The following is an 18,851-nucleotide window of genomic DNA, read 5'->3' on the forward strand; positions in this document are numbered from 1 at the left end:
TGATTGTGCCGCATGTCCATTTTCAGCAAAAATTTTAAGAAGGCATTTTTTTTACAGGTGCTCTGAAAAATGATTCTGCACACTCCCAAAACCCGCGCCTACACTACTGCAAGCCATTTTTCAGTGCACCTTAGTAAAAGGACCCCCCTTGTTACTTAGATGTTTGTTCTTCCTATCTACTTAAGACAGCTAAACTTATTTAATATTCCCTTATCTCTTGTTTGTCCTGTTTGTCTGTCCTAATTAGATTGTAAGCTCTGTCGAGCAGGGACTGTCTCTTCATGTTCAAGTGTACAGCGCTGCGTACGTCTAGTAGCGCTATAGAAATGATAAGTAGTAGTAGTAGTCGTTGGGATTCCGGAATGTTGCTCTTTGGGATTCTGAACGGAATGTTGCTACTCTTTGGGATTCCGGAATCTTGTTACTCTTTGTCCTTATCTCTTATTTGTCCTGTTTGTCTGTCCTATTTAGATTGTAAGCTCTGTTGAGCAGGGACTGTCTCTTCATGTTCAAGTGTACAGCGCTGCGTACGTCTAGTAGCGCTATAGAAATGATAAGTAGTAGTATTAGTCGTTGGGATTCCGGAATGTTGCTCTTTGGGATTCTGAACGGAATGCTGCTACTCTTTGGGATTCTGGAATCTTGCTACTCTTTGTCCTTATCCCTTATTTGTCCTCTTTGTCTGTCCTAATTAGATTGTAAGCTCTGTCCAGCAGGGACTGTCTCTTCATGTTCAAGTGTACAGCGCTGTATACGTCTAGTAGCGCTATAAAAATGCTAAGTAGTAGTAGTAGTCTTTGGGATTCTGGAATCTTGCTACTCTTTTGGATTCTGAACGGAATGCTGCTACTCTTTGGGATTCCGGAATCTTGCTTCTCTTTGTCCTTATCCCTTATTTGCCTTATTTGTCTGTCTTGATTAGATTGTAAGCTCTGTCGAGCAGGGACTGTCTCTTCATGTTCAAGTGTACAGCGCTGTGTACGTCTAGTAGCGCTTTAGAAATGATGAGTAGTAGTAGTAGTTATTGAATCTGTTGTGAATATTAAATTATGTGACTACTTGAGCAAATTTGATATTCTTTATATTTCACAACATGGTTTCAGACCACTACATACTACTGAAACTTTGTTGCTGGAAATGGTAACTGAAATCAGACTGGCTGTTAGTAAGGGAAAACAAATGATTTTGCTACAATTCGATATATCAGCCGCCTTCGATGCAGTGAACCCTGATCAACTGTTGAATAGGCTTAGTCAGATTGGACTGAGTGGTACTGTTTTGAAATGGTTTAGTGAGTTTTTACAGAGGAGAATATATAATGTAAGAAGGGATTCTAATGCAGATTGCGGATTTCCTCAAGGGTCACCGCTGTCACCTTCTTTATTCAACATCTATCTAAGTACAATGGGAACAGTGCTGTCCACCTTGAGAGCATTGGTCTACTCATATGCTGATTCGTTCAGTTTAATTCTTGTATACTGATAATATCCCCTTTCCAGGGTTCAGTGAGGTTTACATTCTAGGTGAGACCAAAGCAGGTAGTGTTAGTATGAGGTATAAGAAACATTAGAGACCAATGGGGTAATGAATGAGACTAAAAACATAAAATGAAAGGATAATGGATGATACTAGGAAGTAGAAGTCATGATGGATTATTATGAAACAGTCTTTGGGAAGAGAAAGGTTTTTAGTCTCTTCCTGAAGCTGAGGTAGCTGTTTTCAGTTTGATGGGAATAGGTAGAGAGTTCCATATTTTGACTCCAAGAACGGGGAATAGAGAGCTGAAAATCTTCTGATTTCGAATTGTCTGTTGAAATGGTGATGCTAGCATTAGTTGTTGTTTCCATTGGCTGGAGCAGATGATATCTTTCTTCTGGGTGAAGCTCAAGAAAAGTGTGGAGATACTATGAATTTCTTCAGGGAGATGGTCATCAAAACTGATAATTGGGCTAAAGCTAATTTTCTGAAATTGAATAAAGACTAAGGTTGTTTGGTTTGGAGATTACGAGAAGCTGACAGCTAAGTGTTTGGAATTGGATACAGGTGAGAAACTAATGATTGAGGACGGCTCGAAAGTGTTGGGAGTCAAAGTTGATTCAGGCTTAACTTTTGAATCACATGTGAAGGCTTTATAAAAAAAAATTCCAATTACGACAGCTGAAAGCAATTTGATCTAAATTACACCCCGATAACTGTAGAACAGTGGCACAGCCAGTTCTGATTCCATACTTAGATTATTGTATCTCGCTATTTGGGGATCTTACTAAGAAACTGTTACAAAAACTTCAGTTTCTGCAGGATACAGCAACAAGATTGATTTACAGCCTGGGAAAGTACCAAAGAGCATCCCCACTGTTGAAGGAGCTACATGGGCTTCCTGTGTCTTCAAGACTGAAGTTTAAGCAAGCATGTATGATGTACAAAACGCTGTACAGAGATGGATCTAGTAGACTGGCAGACATCCAGTCTGCTCAACAATCACATTCATTATTAATTCAAGATTTAAATCAACAATGAACATGATATTATATACTAAAAAAGAAATGCAATCAACTAGCAGAAAATTACATATTAAATTTCTGAAAGAGATATGTTTTAAGAGCTTTCCTAAATCTGTATTAATTGTTCTAATTTGTAAACAAAGAGTATGCCACCATTTGGTTGATTGGGAATTTAAAAAATGCCATTAAACACAGTTCTGTAGATCACTCCTTTAGGGCTGGGGTATTGTAGCAATACTGGGAGCATGTCAAACAAGGTTCTATTTTTCCATGTAAGATTAACAAGATCAGACAGATATTCTGGAGCAGATCCATACAGAATAAGAAAAAGTCATAGAACACTGTACAGTCCTTGATGTTTTATACACGTTAGCTAGACTGTCAACTAAACATCATTGTGAAGACTCGGAACTCTTGAATCAAACTTCTTTAATGCAAATCAAAGAAAATATGACTTACAGTTTGCAGTGATGCATAAGAGTCTCTGCCCTGCGGAACTGGGAGTCTATTCTCTACCAGCCCAATTACTACTTTACAGTCTTTAGCCATGTGTTTGGATGAATAGCAACATTTGTAGCATATTCTGTACTTTAACAGATCGTTACGTTCTCTTAAGACCCTAAACCCTCTACATTTCTTAAGGATCTTCTACTTTCTCTGTAGTAGGACGATCAGTTGGTGGGGTTGCTATGGATGACACGTCTGTTATGTGTACAGCTACAGGTTTCCTGGCATTACCATACTTCTTGAATGGCCTTTCACTCAGAAAGTAGCCTGTCTTGACTGCTTCAGGTACATCAAACATGAAGCTGGGATCATTTCTCCTCTTTGTCAGATCCTGAATAAACTTTACAAAGACAATGAAGAGAGGAATCCTCTCTTGGTGGTTGTTTTAATACTTGGTGCCTACTGATTACCATTTTTCTCTTTGTCATGCGGCAGCTTTGATATAATCTCATTTATATCCCAAGCTGTGCCCAAGTAGTACAGTCTAGGAAGGTTTGGATCAGCTTTGAGTGCTTCCAGCTCCCGGAAGAAGTCTCCCAATGCCTGTAACTTGTTATTATCTTTGTTTGTGACCTTTTGGAAACTCCTTATTCTTTCATCAGTGCCTGTTGAATAGCTTCTGGGCTGCCATAGCACTGGTCAAGTCTCTCCCACATTTCTTTCAATCCTCTGGAAGGGTTGTGCAAATATTCATCTGGCATTCCCTGCAGACGCTCGGCTGACTCTGTTCTCAGCCATTTCATTATCTTGTTTATTTCCTGGTTCGGGGTAGGCTTCGTGATTGCCATGGCCTCTTTCAGTGGCGTACCAAGGGGGGGGGGTCCACCCCGGGTGCACGCCGCTGGGAGGGTGCCGCATGCCTGTCGCCTCCGCTCGTTCCGTGCTCCCTCTGCCCTGGAACAGGTTACTTCCTGTTCCGGGGCAGAGGGAGCATGGAACGAGTGAAGCCGAGAGGCGCGTGGCACCCCCCCCCCCCCAAGCAGGTAAAAATGCCCCTGGGGGGGGGTGTCCTTTCTCTGGGGGGGGGGTGCATTGGTGATCCGCCCCGGATGTCAGCCACCCTAGGAACGCCACTGGCCTCTTTAAAGTTTGATTTCCATCTCCTATACTTTTGGGGGCAGTGATTGAACTGAATGAGCCCCATATTTACCATCTTTTTGTGAGCCATGTATGTTGCTAGATCTTCTCTCTATAAAGTTTTTAGTGTGCTGTAGGAAGGTGCCTGTGGCTGGCTGTATGCTGGGGTTGCTCTGGAGTCAGGTGTGAAGTGTGGCTGGTCAGATGCCTCTGTTTTGCTGGGTTTAACTGCTCAACGTTTATCACCAGAGTCTGTGGTTGAAATGAAGCAACAAGAAAAGGTCTGGTTATTACCAGATCATAGCAGGGGCGTAGCCAGAAACCCAACTTTGAGTGGGCCTGGACCCAAGATGGGTGGGCAGAAGAACCCCTCCCTATCCCTCAGGTGATTTGGTCTCTCCTTGTCTCACCTGCATGCCATCTGCTATTTACAAGGTATGCAGGAGGGACAGTTGTTGGGAGTTTTCAGCTGGTGGGGCTAGGGAATCAGCATAGTTGTGCTGCTACTGGGTGGGTCTGAGCCCAAAGTGGGTGAGCCTGGCCCACCCTTGGCTACGCCACTGGATCATAGAAGACTCACAGTGTGCACAGAATTTGCAAGTTTTTAGTGCTCAAGTATTTTGGAAGGTCTACAGCTTCGTACACGAGCAGAGCTGTGGTCCTGTGCCTCAATCTGGAGTTTACTATTTGACCCCTGATGTAGGCGCTTGTATGCGTCGAAACACTGTTTGATTCATATCTCCAGTGGTGATTCGTCTTTGGTCAGCCTCTACTTTTGCCTGCTGTGATACGTCATCGTAGAGGATTTCCCTGCTTTGTACTTTTGACCTTTCCTGGAGCAACAGCCATTGTTAGTGCATCCATTTGTGTACAAGCTTATGGATCACTGTGGTGGCGGCTCACCTCCGTGACGTGCTTTACATTAGACTTGCTTCTTTCAGGCGAGTGAGGCTTTGGTATGGAGGAACATGCTTGCTCAGAATCTGATGACTCATTCTGAGTCAGACTGTGACTGTGCAGTTTTGTGAGCCAGGGTATGAGCCTTCACATGTTGTGCTGTTCGCTGGGTAGAATCTTCTGCGATGACGTGACTGAGCTGACTCTCCATGCCATCCTGCTTTATACCTTCGAAGACAGCTGCTTCTTCCTTCTACTGTAGCAACTCTAGGGCAATGTCTAACGCTGCCGCCTTGCGTTCAGAGGCGGCAGCCTTAGCTTCAGCTTGTAGTTTAAGTTTCTCCATTTTTATAGCTGCTTCTTGCTTACCATAAAGAACTCTCGATTTGGCCGCAACTGAATCCATTTGCAACTTAAGAGCAAGAGAGCTTTTAGTGGACCTGTGTGATTTCAGGGACCTAGGACTTCTGCAGGGGCTGTGTGTGTTTCAGTGCCTGCCGTCTCTCCCTTCTGGGCCAAACTGTCTGATGTTTTTTGCCTGCTCAGAAATTCACAATATTCTTGTGATTTCTGTTGATATTTGTAAATAATTGTCACAAATTGGGCCAGGTGCAGAAAAGTTCAATTTAAGGATGAGCGAAGCTTGGAGATAAGAAAAACCTACCAAGGTTGAAACTTGGTCATAATTGGATAAGAGATAAGAAAGTTGGAACTTGGGCATAATTGGATGTATGTGCCAATTATGATGAAATTGCAGGTGCCTCATAAGGGGTCTATGGGATAAAAAAAAAAAGGATAAAAGCTACCTAAGCAGTGCCTTAGAAGAAGAGAAGAGAGAAGTCTCCAGACGGCTGTAGACGTGTCGTCAAGTGCTGTTCTACTATGTGAATACCTGATTGCCTGTACTGCCTTTGGGTGAGATGCTTATGCTAATAAACTATCTTATTATTTCTATTGAATACTGGGTTTCTTTCTAATTACTGAATTTGCTACTGCCCAAACTGTGTAAAACTGTCACGAGCAGATACAAGGTCGGGGTAATTAAGTATTATGAGGGAACCTGCAATCCTTTTCAGGATAGTAGAAAGCCCATGGCTTCCGCTGCCCAAACAGAGGTGGCAGACCTAATTATTATCATATTGCAGTGGCGTTCCTAGGGGGGGTGCTGGGTGCGGTCCGCCCTGGGTGCACGCTGCTGGGGGGGGGGGGGTGCCACATGCGCCTGTCGGCTCCGCTCGTTCCGTGCTCCCTCTGCCCCAGAACAGGTTACTTCCTGTTCTGGGCAGAGGGAGCATGGAACGAGCGAAGCTGACAGGCACGCGGCACCCCCCCCCCCCCCCAGCAGGTAAAAATGCACCCGGGAGGGTGTCCTTTCGCCGGGGGGGGGTGTCCTTTCGCTGGGGGGTGGGGGAGCGCTGCACCGGGGGGGGGGGGTGCATCGGCGATCCGCCCCGGGTGTCAGCCACCCTAGGAACGCCACTGTCATATTGCTGATAGGTAGCTTGTAGCAGGTCAGTATTTAGGCCCCCCCCCCCCCCATTGGAACCGTGCATTCCTTCTTGTACTTTGACCCAAAGATTGTTGAAAAGGGAAACATATTCTTTCACTTTAGCTTCACACACCTCTGTAGCTGTCTCTGTTGGTTTATGTAGTCTTGTGGACTTTTGAAGCCCTGTCACTGCTGCTGCTGGGTTGTTCAGTGTCTCTTTGCTGTTCAGTTACTTCAGTCTCCTCAGTTACTGGTTTGTCTGACTGAAGAATAACTTCAGAGTCTGCCATGGCTTCAGGAGCAAAGATAAACTGTGACTGTAAACCTTGGCTCTGTGCCGAAAAAAACCGTTACCTTTTGTTCAGAGGCTAGGAAGTCAATATTTGGCAACCTTGTTTCTTTTAAAAGCAATAAGTTTACTTTGAAAAGGGGGGGGGGGTCCCAAATGGATACTTTTTGCTTGAGACTGAAGAAGACGGAATGTCTTGGCAACCTGTGCTCAAATCGCAACTTTGTTTGCTAGCAACAGTGAAAGGGTTGGCTGCAGGAATGGATACTTTACTGATTGCTCTGGAAACGATGAGGCTTATGCAGGAATTGTTACTTTTGCTAACTGTGCATCTGCCAGCTAATTAATTATGCGGGTTTGCACTAACTGAATGCTGTCTGCATAGATGACCAGCACCAATCCCATTAATTTCTGCTTTCTAATATGCTTGTGATGGTGCCTGTAATATTCTGCACCTTGCACCAGGGCCGTGCCTAGGGTCTCTGGCGCCCCCCTGCAGACTATCAGTTGGCGCGCGCGCCCCCCTGGACCTGCCTGGCTCCAAGGCACGTGGAAGAGATGGGCTCCATCCCCAATTCCCCGGCGCTTTAAATTTACCTCTCTCCGCCTCCGGCATCTGCGCAGCGTCAGTGAAAGCGCTGCCTGTCTGATGTCTCTCCACCAGCCTTTCCTTTGCTCATTCGTTCCCTCTGTGTCCCGCCCTCAAGGAAATGACGTAAGAAGAATGCGGGACACAGAGGGAACGAACGAGCAAAGGGAAGGCTGGTGGAGAGACGTCAGACAGGCAGCGCTTTCACTGATGCTGCGCAGATGTCGGAGGCAGAGAGAGGTAAATTTAAAGCGCTGGGGAATCGGGGATGGAGCGGAGCAGTAAGGTTTTTAAAAAAAAATACAACTACAGCGCGGCGCCATTGATGGCAGGCGCCCCCCTGCGGCGCTTACCGCGCTTACCGTGTTGGCACGGCCCTGCCTTGCACCTTTCCCAAGTTTATTGTTCCTTTGTAGTTTCCACAAATTTTCACTGTACATTCCTTGCAGAAATGCTGTTTCATACACTTAGCTAGACTGTCAGCTAAACCATACATCACTGTGAAGACTCAGAACTCTTCAATCAAAACTTCTTTAATGCAAATCAAACAAAGAACATACGACTTACCGTTTGTAGTTACGCACAAGTCTCTGCCTTGAAGAACTGGGAGTCTGTTCTTTACCAGCTCAACCTGTAACCAGGGAAGCCAGGAAATCTCAGCACTGGCTGATGGGTAATGATATCAATACTGTAAAGGGTGAAAATCTGATGATGTTACAAGACTTTTTGAAAGGATTAAAAATAGTTAGGCACAGTGTTAGATTCAGGCCATAACAAGCATGCTACAGTCAGATTCCTATTACTCAACGGAGAGAGAACGTGCAGGCTACATCCCACCATACACAGATAAGAATCAGCCAATAGAAAAAGTCTCACGAAGCATAGGGAACTGGGACATATGCTCAGGAAATGCCTATTACTGAGCATTGCAGGAAGACTAATATTTGTAGTCCAAAGGCACTTCCTGCCTTTCTTAACGGCACAAGCAATGTAATCTGTTATAGGCAATGCAATCTGATGTAACAATGTCCAACATATACATATAAAAAATAAACAACCACCTCCATGAATATGGGGACAGAACATACACAGTTTAAAAATAATTCAGGCCCTAAAGGGGAGCCAATGAAGATTTAACAACAATGGAACAGCTGATTCATATTTAGATGATCTAAAAATAATTCTTGCCACTGTATTCTGAAATGTCTGGTTGTTTTAAAAGACGTTCAGGTAGATTACTGCAATGCAATATTTGTAGATTTATCTGTGATAAAAGTAAAGATTGTGTCACTAGTCTAAAAGCTTTAAAACTGAAATTTGATCTAATTCTTAATTTTTTCATAGTGTAAAATCTCTTTTTAACCACTTGATTTACGTGTTGTCCAAATGTCAAGAATTCATCAAACACAACTCCTAAAATGTTTAATTGCTTCTCCAGATGAAATGTAACACTAACTAATACAGTTTCCCTAAAAGGTTTTAAAGTGCTTCCTAAAACTAGGAACTTTTTTCTTCATTATTTAATTTTAACCTAAAATATGAGGTTCATTCCTTAAGAATGTCAAACCCACATTCTATATGTTGATTAATTTCCAATAAATAAAAAAAAAAAAAAGGGATTATTACTGTGACATCATCAGCATAAATATAGGTATGAGGACCTGCTCTAGGAAGTATAATGGCTAACTGTGACTTTAAGACATTAAACAGAATGGGAGAAAGGGGAGAATCCTGTGAGACTCTACATTCAGGTATCCAAATAAAAGATAAGTTTCCAGCTTTCCTTACATGGTGCAACTTGTACAGAAAACCTGCAAACCATTTAAGGACTGATCCACCTATATCATAAAATTCCAAAATAATATTTCATGATGACACAAAGTTATTCAACGTTGTTAAATTGCGAGAGGATTGTGAAAAATTACAAGAGGACCTTACGAGACTGGGCGTCTAAATGGCAGATGGCATTTAATGTGAGCAAGTGCAAAGTGATGCATGTGGTAAAGAGGAACCTGAACTATAGCTATGTAATGCAAGGTTCCACATTAAGAGTCACGGACCAAGAAAGGGATCTAGGTGTCGTCGTTGAGTAGATACATTGAAACCTTCTGCTCAGTGTGCTGCAGCGGCTAAGAAAGCAAATAGAATGTTAGATATTATTAGGAAAGAAATGGAAAACAAAAATGAGGATGCTATAATGCCTTTGTATTGCTCATGGTACGATCGCATCTCGAATATTATGTGCAATTCTGGTCACCACATCTCAAAAAAGATATAGTGGAATTAGAAAAGGTACAGAGAAGGGCGACGAAAATGATTATGGAGATGGGATGACTTCTCTATGGCATTGACCACTGCGTTGTCCGAAGTTATAAATGACCTAGAGATGGGAGTAACTAGTGAGGTAATTACATTTGCTGATGACACAAAGTTATTCAAAGTTGTTAAATTGCAAGAGGATTGTGAAAAATTACAAGAGGACCTTATGAGACTTGGAGACTGGGCGGCTAAATGGCAGATGATGTGTAATGTGAGCAAGTGCAAAGTGATGCATGTGGGAAAGAGGAACCTGAACTATAGCTATGTAACGCAAGGTTCCACATTAAGAGTCACGGACCAAGAAAGGGATCTAGGTGTTGTCGTTGATGATACCTTGAAACCTTCTGCTCAGTGTGCTGCTGCGGCTAAGAAAGCAAATAGAATGTTAGGTATTATTAGGAAAGGAATGGAACACAAAATTGAAGACATTATAATGCCTTTGTATCGCTCCATGATGTGACCGCACCTCGAATAGTGTGTGCAGTTCTGGTCACTGCATCTTGATTTTCGGCCTTTTTGGTCCCCACCCTAGATTATTAAATATCCACTATCCAATATATAGAGTGAGGCAAGACCAAGGCTACATATGAGAAAGGTAAACTGCTTTACTTATCAAGTACAGATCACACGATACAGTTTCTCATGGGAGACAAGGCTGTTACACATCCGTGTTAGCTGCACACGATCTCCAGTACATTACTTCCGTACATACATATATGTATGCTTATTTAAGGAAGCAATTCATCATACATATGTAATATGACAACAATCACTCTTATTGGTTATGATATGTTGTGGTTAATATCAATTGGATCTATGATAATAATATGATTAATGCTTATTGGTTATATGATAATAAGTTGGTTACATTTCTTGGAAGCCTGGTCATCTTCCCGAGGAACTACATGGTTCTTTCTCCTGAACATCTGCTAACTGTCACATTGCTAAACCTTGGTGGTCAGCTATTTTGCACTTCCACCCCTTCCTCATATTGCACACCAGTGTGTCACAACAGATCATGAGTTCTTGAGTCACTCTGGAGTTCAGCTCACAGTCACCCAGAGTTAGGCCTTGTCAGTTTTATTGTCATATCAAAGCCTGAACCAAGGTGGTTTGTTATGCCTGGATAATACCCCAAATATACATCTCCCCCCTTGAAGGCCTTCTCAGGGAAGGGCTTCACAAATGTGGATTGTGTCTGGCAGTAGAGCTGGTCCTGCACCCAGCTCCATGCTCACCCCTTGAGTTGTAACAAAATAGTGCACCGTCCGATGGCTGTCTTAGGTTGCAGGACCGAGGGAGTCCCTAAGCAATATGGGACCACAGGTCCTGTCTTACCCGTCATGGCCAAATGACCTCAGGAGCACTATGGAGGTGGAAGGTGACACAAGTGGTAAAGCCAAAATATGAGTATAGGGGGAGAATGTTGAAAATGGTAAAAGTGGGAGGGTGGAGTAGTAGACCGTGGGTAGCAATGACAGAATTCTAAGGAAGGATAACCAAAGCCACAAAGAGAGCGTAGCATAGTGAAAGTAAAATAACCATATAGCAGAAAGTCATGTAATCATCTAGAGAGGAGTCTCAATGTCATTGGCAGGGCAAGGGGTAGCAGTAGAAGAAGCAGGAAGCATTTGTGTATATATGGTGCTTGGATCATCAGTAACTTGTAATGGTTCGTACTGGGCCATAGCATACCCTACAGGCTCCTTCTTAGTTAAAGCAGTTTCAATTAAGCGTTGTACTAACCCTCTAGCGCATGGAATGGTGCAACAGCCAAAAAGTACAAACACAGCAATAACAATAATAACAATAGTAAAAGCAGAAATGATACAAGTTTTCCATTTACCAAAGGTTTTGTCAAAGCATCCTGTCCAGGATGTACCAATTCCAGAGTTTTCTGCAAGTTCTTCAGCCAACGACTTAAGTCCTTTCAAGGCCTTAATGACGGTGCCATCAGGGGCTGTGTTATTGGGAATAAAAGTGCAACAATGGCCACCTAACATAGACAAATATACAATCTCAAAAAAGATACAGTGGAATTAGAAAAGGTTCAGAGAAGGAAGACGAAAATGATACAGCTAGGGCTCTTCAGCTTGGAGAAAAGATCCCTGAGGGGAGATATGATAGAGGTCTATAAAACAATGAGTGGGGTGGGTCGGGTAGACGTGAATCGTTTGTTTACTCTTTCCAAAAATACTAGGACTAGGGAGCACGCAATGAAGTTACATAGTAGTAAATTTAAAACAAATTGGAGAAACTATTTATTCATTCAACGTGTAATTAAACTCTTGAATTCGTTGCCAGAGAATGTAGTAAAAGCAGTTTCTTAGTGGGGTTTAAAAAGGGTTTGGATTGCTTCCTAAAAGAAAAGTCCATAAGCCATTATTAAAATGGACTTGGGAAAAATCCACTGCTTATTTCTAGGACAAGCAGCATAAAATATATTGTACATTTTTGAGATCTTTTCAAAACTTGTAACCTGGACTGGCCACTGTTGGAAACAGGATGCTGGGCTTAATGGACCTTTGGTCTGTCCCAGTATGGCAATACTTATGTTCTTAGGTAACTCGTCGATGCTGGTACATTCTCAGTGGTAGCTGATGTCTGGACTGCCATCGAAGTTGATGCTTCCAATGTTGATGGATTGGCCTTTGAGGAACCAAAACGTGTCTCCTGCTGGATGTGATGTACCCTCTGTGTCCTCAACTGCATTTTTGAACAGAGTGAACAAGTGTTAGGCTCATGGTTAGGCCCAAACACCCGATGCACCAAGTGTGTGTGTCCATCACCAAAATCACCTGACTACATTGGACACACCTCTTTAAGCCAATGAGGGTCTTCTTGGACATCACAAAAAAGTATTGGGCTAAATTAAACTCCTCAATTTTGAACCAGGGGCGTAGCTAGGTGGGGCCACGGGGGCATGGGCCCCCACAGATTAAGCCCTGGCCCCCTCTACTTTTGACCGCCCCGAGCCGCAAACCCCCCCTGCCACTTTGGACTCCCCCCGCCGCCAGGTGCCTTTGCTGGTGGGGGTCTCCAACCCCCGCCAACCGAAGTCTTCTTCAGCGCTGGTCAACTCCGGCGCCTTCGCTGATGATCTGTTTCTCACTCCTGACGTCCTGCATACAAGATGTGCAAGCAGGACGTCAGGAGTTAGAAAGAGAATATCAGCGAAGGCGCCGGAGTCGACTGGCGCTGAAGAAGACTTTAGCTGGCGGGGGTTGGGGACCCCCTCCAGCCAGGGTACCTGGTGGTGGCAGCGGTGATAGGGGAGGGGTGGCAGCGGCAGGGGGGGTCCAAAGTGGCTGGGGGAGGCGGGCTAAACTGTGCCCCCACCTACCTTGGGCTCTGGACCCCTCTCCGTCTGGCTTCGCCCCTGTTTTGAACTATAAAATGGGGTAGAGTCCAAATCAAGGTTGATGTTCAGGCCTATCGAACTGCGAAAAAGAAAGAAAACTTGAGGGCTGAAAACACTAAGAATTAAAAGGGGAAATAAATAAAATAGAAATTAGAGAAAATAATGAAGACAATGAGGGGGAAAACCCGATGGAAAGGCAGTGCAAAGGCAGAGAGAAAAGTGCTGAGGCGAGACCGCAAAGACGCATCCTTCATGCTGCGTGAAGACTGATGTATGACCCACACTCATACATTGGGCAGGAAGGCACTCTCCTATGCACGATAAGACGCTGCTAGAATGTTCTTGAAAAATCTATACATTAGCCAGCGTCTGCACCAGGCTCCGTTGGATAACGTCACGTACATGTGAGAATACAACTGGGCCTGCTTGTCCTCGGAGAATTTATATCACTTTCATATGACATTCTATGAGAGTATCCAAGAGGGGGAAGAGAGACACCTCAAGGCCGACCCCCCCTCCCGCCATTTTTAACCTTCCCGCTGCCACCACCACCTTTGACCCCCCCCCCCAGCGCCAACCCTTTTGACACCCTCTTCCCACCGCAGCCGCCAACCCTCCCCCGCTGCCGGGTACCTTTGCTGGCGGGGGTCCCCAACTCCCGCCAGCCAAGGTCCTCTTCTCCAGTGCGGCCGCGTTGCTCGACGTCAGACTCATAGAAACAGAAGCCTGCCCTTGCAGATCAGCAACGTGGCCGCACCGGAGAAGAGGACCTCGGCTGGCGGGGGTTGGGGAACCCCGCCAGCAAAGGTACCCGACGGCCACGGGGGAGTGTTGGCGGCAGGAGGGGAGGTCGAAGGGGTTGGCGGCAGGGGGGGGGCCAGGGCCAAATCTACAGGGGACAATGCCTCTGTGGCCCCTGGTTGACATTGCTGCAAATTTCCAACTGCGTTAGTTGTGGCGCCTTTATTTGATCACGAAGAAGTGTAACCTTTACAAAGTGGCGGATGCAGCTTTGTTCGCCTTCCTGGGCAGACTGGATGGACCGTGTGGTTCTTTAACTGCCAGTCCAGAACCCAGTTCCACCGCTTGTTTTCAGAGTCTAGGGCAGTAGGATTGTTCTGCTTCAGCCCCTCTCTTGCGCCGCACCGCTTGCATTAGAGCCCTTTGTCACAGTGGTGTGACCTCTGCCCACCGTGCTTCACTCTGATCCACTCTAGGCCCCTGGCAGGTCAGAGTTCACAAATGAAGCTGGAAGAAGGTGGTGGTGGTGGTGCTCTCTGCTGGCAGCTTGGTTTTATTACAGGTCAGCTCTATATGCAGATCTTGTTCAAAAGTTTAACATAGCACCTGAAAAATTTAGAAGTGTTTTCTGATTCTGGCTTTGATTATTCAGACTGGACGGGTCGAACCGAACTACCCAAAAGTATGTGGCCACCAAGGGAATGTTCTGGACATCAAATGGAGCCCGTTTGTTGAGAACGTCATCGCCTCGTGTTCTGAGGACACCTCGGTGAGTGATGTCAGCGCTCTCCTCAGCTGTGCAGAGATATGAGCAGGCAGTAAAGTTATTCAGCAGAGGGTTCGCAGGCCTGGCTTTCTCTTCCCCTCTTCCTTTTCTTCTCGTCTCCTGTGTGTTTTCTCCTCTTTCTTTACCCTTGCATCAGTGACGATCCTAGGTTGGCTGCCACCCGGGGTGGATCGCCAATGCGCACCCCCCCCCCCCAGGTGCATTTTTAGCTGCTGGGAGCAGCCTCGCGGCTCCGCTGGCTCCCTCTGCCCCAGAACAGGAAGTAACCTGTTCCGGGGCAGAGGGAGCAGGGAACCAGTGGAGCCGACAGGTGCGCGGCTGCTCTCTGCACCCCCCAGCAGCGTGCACCAGGGGCGGACCGCCCCCCACCACCCCGCCCTTGATACGCCGCTGCCTTGCATACACTCTTCGTTGCCGATATTTCCAGTGGCAGCAGGAAAAGCATCTCTGACAGTAGCAAGGAGATGTTTTCCTGCTGGCATTGTAGAAACTTTTCGACTCTTTTATTTGTAAACTAGCACTAACCCCTCGATATTCAGCGCTATTTAACTGGCCAGAATGGCTGCTGACTGGTTAAATTTATTTATTTTATTTTTTTATTGCATTTGTACCCCACATTTTCCCACCTATTTGCAGGCTCAATGTGGCTTACAGAGTGTTGTTATGACAAAGTCATGACAGGAAATTGGATACAATCAAAGTAATCAGAAGATGTATGAGGGATTAGAGAGGATGGTATTAAATAGCACTTAACCAGCTTATCTGCTGATATTTAGCGGAGAATAACCAGCTGTCCCCTGCTGAATATCCCCAGTTATCAGCTAGCAGGTAGGTAGTTATATCGCCCATTAGAACTGGCTATCCGCTGATTTTTAAAGCCAGTTTAGCGGCCATATTTGGCTGCGTGAAAACGTGTGATATATTTGGTCGGTTTAAAGATAACCGGTTAAGTGACTTAGCCGGTTATCTTTAAACTGGCCAAAAATCAACTGGATATTCAATGTGTCCATCAACCAGCAGGGGGAGATAGAGAGCACTGGAAAGCCACAGTGCCTCATGGCCAGCTAGCTCCATCTGCCTCTTCAGTATTTGGAGCTTCCAAAGCAGTGTTAGACTGCAAAGCATAATAACATGAACTTTCCTCACAGCGGATGAACGCCCCAAAACTGGAGCTATAATTCAAAGGAGGGAATGAGCACTGTGGCACTATCCAGTACCATCTCTAGGGAGCTGTTCTGAACCCGGAGCTGGCTAGAGCAGAAGCAAATGAGGATCACGACTGCCCTAGACCACCAGGGGAGTCTTAACATAGGCCTGAGGGGGCCTACAGAGGGGTGAAGGGAAGCTAATCTTGAGGAAGGGGAGGTCTTCAGAAGAGGGCCAAGTGAGAGGTCATCACAAGGGGGCCAGATCTTGGGAAAGGGCTTCAGAAGGGAGAAGTTCTAAAATATTTGGCACAAACACCTCAGCCTATAGTTAAACTCAATTAGGGTTACCATAGGTCCGGTTTTACCCAGACATGGCCTCTTTTTGAGGACATAGCCGGCCAACCGGGCGGATTTTGCCAGCCAGCCCGCTTGTCCGGATTTCCGGACAAACGGGCAGGCTGGCGGGCAGGCCTAATGGTGTCCTATCCTAGCCTTGCCTCCCCTTACTTACTCTGCTGCCCTGATGGTCTAGTGACCTCTTTGGGGTAGGAAAGAGCCCCCTCTTTCCTGCCCAGAACGCTACCCTGCATCCTGTTCCTCTTGCAATGCTGAGTGCTGACGGTCCCGGCGCTGATTCAAAATGGCTGCCGAGAGTTGAAGTCTTGCGAGGCCGCTTCAACTCTCGGCGGCCATTTTGAATCTGCACGGGGACCGTCAGCACTCAGCATTGCAAGGGGAACAGGATGCAGGGCAGCGCTCCGGGCAGGAAAGAGAGGGCTCTTTTCTGCCCTGAAGAGGTCACTAGACCACCAGGGCAGTAGAGTAAGGTAAGGGGAGGGGAGGACACCCTTAGGGGGGTGTGACAGGGGGCGGGGTGTTGTGGGGGGCGGGGCATGTGTCCTCTTTTTGGGGGGACCAAATATGGTAACCCTAATATCTGTGTTATCTGGTTAACTTTGGGGAGGTGGCCAGAGCCTGAATTCCGGTGCTGGTACCTGCATAGATACTGGTGCTGAATATTGGGGGCTCAGTTCAGAAGTGTGGACTGAATATTAGCGGGGGGGGGGGGGGGAGTACTTTTATATGTAAGATAGTCACTGTTGGATCCTTTAAATTTACTTAGTCCCAGTGGATTATAAATCTGGCTCACTTGCTTCATACAGTTGTGAACAGAAAGGTAAGTGCCATACACATTTTACCGATATGAGTAATATATTCTTTTTGTAACAGTTTGTTTCATTTAATGGACTGTAAAATATGTTTTGTGTACAATGATTGGATGTTGTGATGTATTTAGGGGGTCAGTGCAACAAGTTGATTTTCTAATAGGTTGATTTAATTTAAAATTTGTTTTGAATTTCAATTTCCTAAGTTTCACATTGTTAAATACTCCTTTCCGTGGCTTTAGGAATTTTTTTTTTTGTTTTTCCTCCTCCTTGGCTAATTAATTGTAGCACATAACAGTTGCATGAGCCAGTGGCCAGTATTGTGTTTTTAGCCTGTGTCTTCTGCTTCAGGACTGGTATACCAGGAGCTCAACCCCTTTCCTCCTCCCCCCCTTTCACCCCTTCTCTCCTTCCAGCCACTGTTCCCTCTAAGTTTTGTTTGTAGACAGAGGGAACATATTTTCTTTGTAATCTGAATCACAGGCCAGTCCCCCGCTTGACTTCAAGTCCACATTGGCTGGAAAGAGGGCTGATTTTGTGTATATTAATCTTAAAGACAGCTACCTCTGAGATCTTTTGTTCCCATAATGTAAACTTCACAAAGATCAGCATAATGCCATAACGGAACATTGCAAGCCACATTGAGCCTGCAAATAGGTGGGAAAATGTGGGATACAAATAAATAAATAAATAAATAAATAATTGTTGGCATCAAGAACAGTGGTATGGTAACCTCAGCCAGTTACTTCTGTAACACAGTCCACCCCATTCCTAGCTCCAAAGATTCCCTAATCCTGCATCCCCTTGTCACCCCATTCCTCACTCTTAGGTTCCTCCAACCCTGTGTCCTGTCATCCTATTTCAGACTTCAGGTTCTCCTCAGATTTTGTTTCCTGTTGTCATGTTCCTGACTATCCAGACGTCACTTTCTCTATTGCATCCTTGCTCTCCTATTCCTTCCTCCCTGGCTATTCTCACCCTGTACCCCTATAAGGGGCGGCCCTATCATTAGGCCAACTGAGGCAGGGCCCTCAAGCGACACTTTTCAAGGAGAGGCATCTTGCCACCACTGGTGCCCACCGGCCTAGTGGTTGCATCCCTTCTTCCATCCACTTCCTCCTGGGCCGGCATTTCTCCTTCCCCCCCCCCTCCCCCACAGCCTCTGGTCTGGCTTTCTTCCTCAACCTCCGTACCTGAGTCTATCTTCCTTGTTTTCCTAAAGTCTGTGGTGAAAGCAGCGATTACCATATGCTGCCCTGCCATTGGCACCAGCCTCTTCTGTCTACTGCAGCCTGCCTGAGGAAACAGGAAATTAGATCAGAGAGGTGGGCCACTGTAGAGAGAAGAGTCCAATGCCGGTGTCAGGGCTGCCGCTGAGATACACTGAGGGAAGAGGGTTGAGGAAGGAAGGGGGGAGATGCCAGATTGCGGCCAGGCTTCTTCCTGACTTGTGTTTAGCAGCCCTTCCCTTTAGCCTACTTTTTACGCTTTGTTTGCTGTGCTTGTCTCCTGATTCTTGTGTACATTGCCCTTATCTGTTTGGTGTATGTAAAGGCAGCCTTTCCTGCTTGCTGTGTCCCATCCTGTCCCCAGTTTTCCTTTTTTCTCTGTGGGCTTTGCCTCTGCTACCTGTGTTTCTGCCTAGCCTTTGTTTGCATTCTCTTTCTCTGGTCATAGCTTGTACCTGCCAGCTTTTGTCTGTCATCCTTCCCTTGTGTCACTAGCTAGCGCTGTGTGTGTTGCATGCGCTTCAGTCCCTTTTGGGCCCCCTTGTTGTTCTTTCTCCCTTTCCTCGTGTGTGACTCGGTTCCAGATCAGCCGTGAGGCCCATACACTTGGACTCTGTACGAATGGGTTCCCGTTCGGCTGTGAGGCCCGCCTGAGTGGTCTATTTCCCTTTTCTGGTGGTGCTAGTGGATTGTGCTGAGTGTGCGGGGCTTTGTGGCCATGGTACTGCTGTGTGCCTGGTCAGTCTACCCT

General features: G+C 45.7%; 1 protein-coding gene across 2 annotated transcripts in view; it reads left to right on the forward strand.

Annotated features, from left to right (window-relative positions):
* Positions 1 to 18,851, forward strand: part of CORO2B (coronin 2B) — a 181,298-nt gene that overhangs the window by 115,610 nt on the left and 46,837 nt on the right. For both annotated transcript variants that reach the window (XM_030189810.1, XM_030189811.1), the window contains one exon: positions 14,423 to 14,539. In XM_030189810.1, coding sequence (XP_030045670.1) covers positions 14,423 to 14,539 — 117 coding nt within the window. The remainder of the gene's footprint in view (positions 1 to 14,422; positions 14,540 to 18,851) is intronic.

The sequence above is a fragment of the Microcaecilia unicolor genome, chromosome 1 (genome assembly GCF_901765095.1).
Source record: "Microcaecilia unicolor chromosome 1, aMicUni1.1, whole genome shotgun sequence".
Taxonomy (NCBI): Eukaryota; Metazoa; Chordata; class Amphibia; order Gymnophiona; family Siphonopidae; genus Microcaecilia; species Microcaecilia unicolor.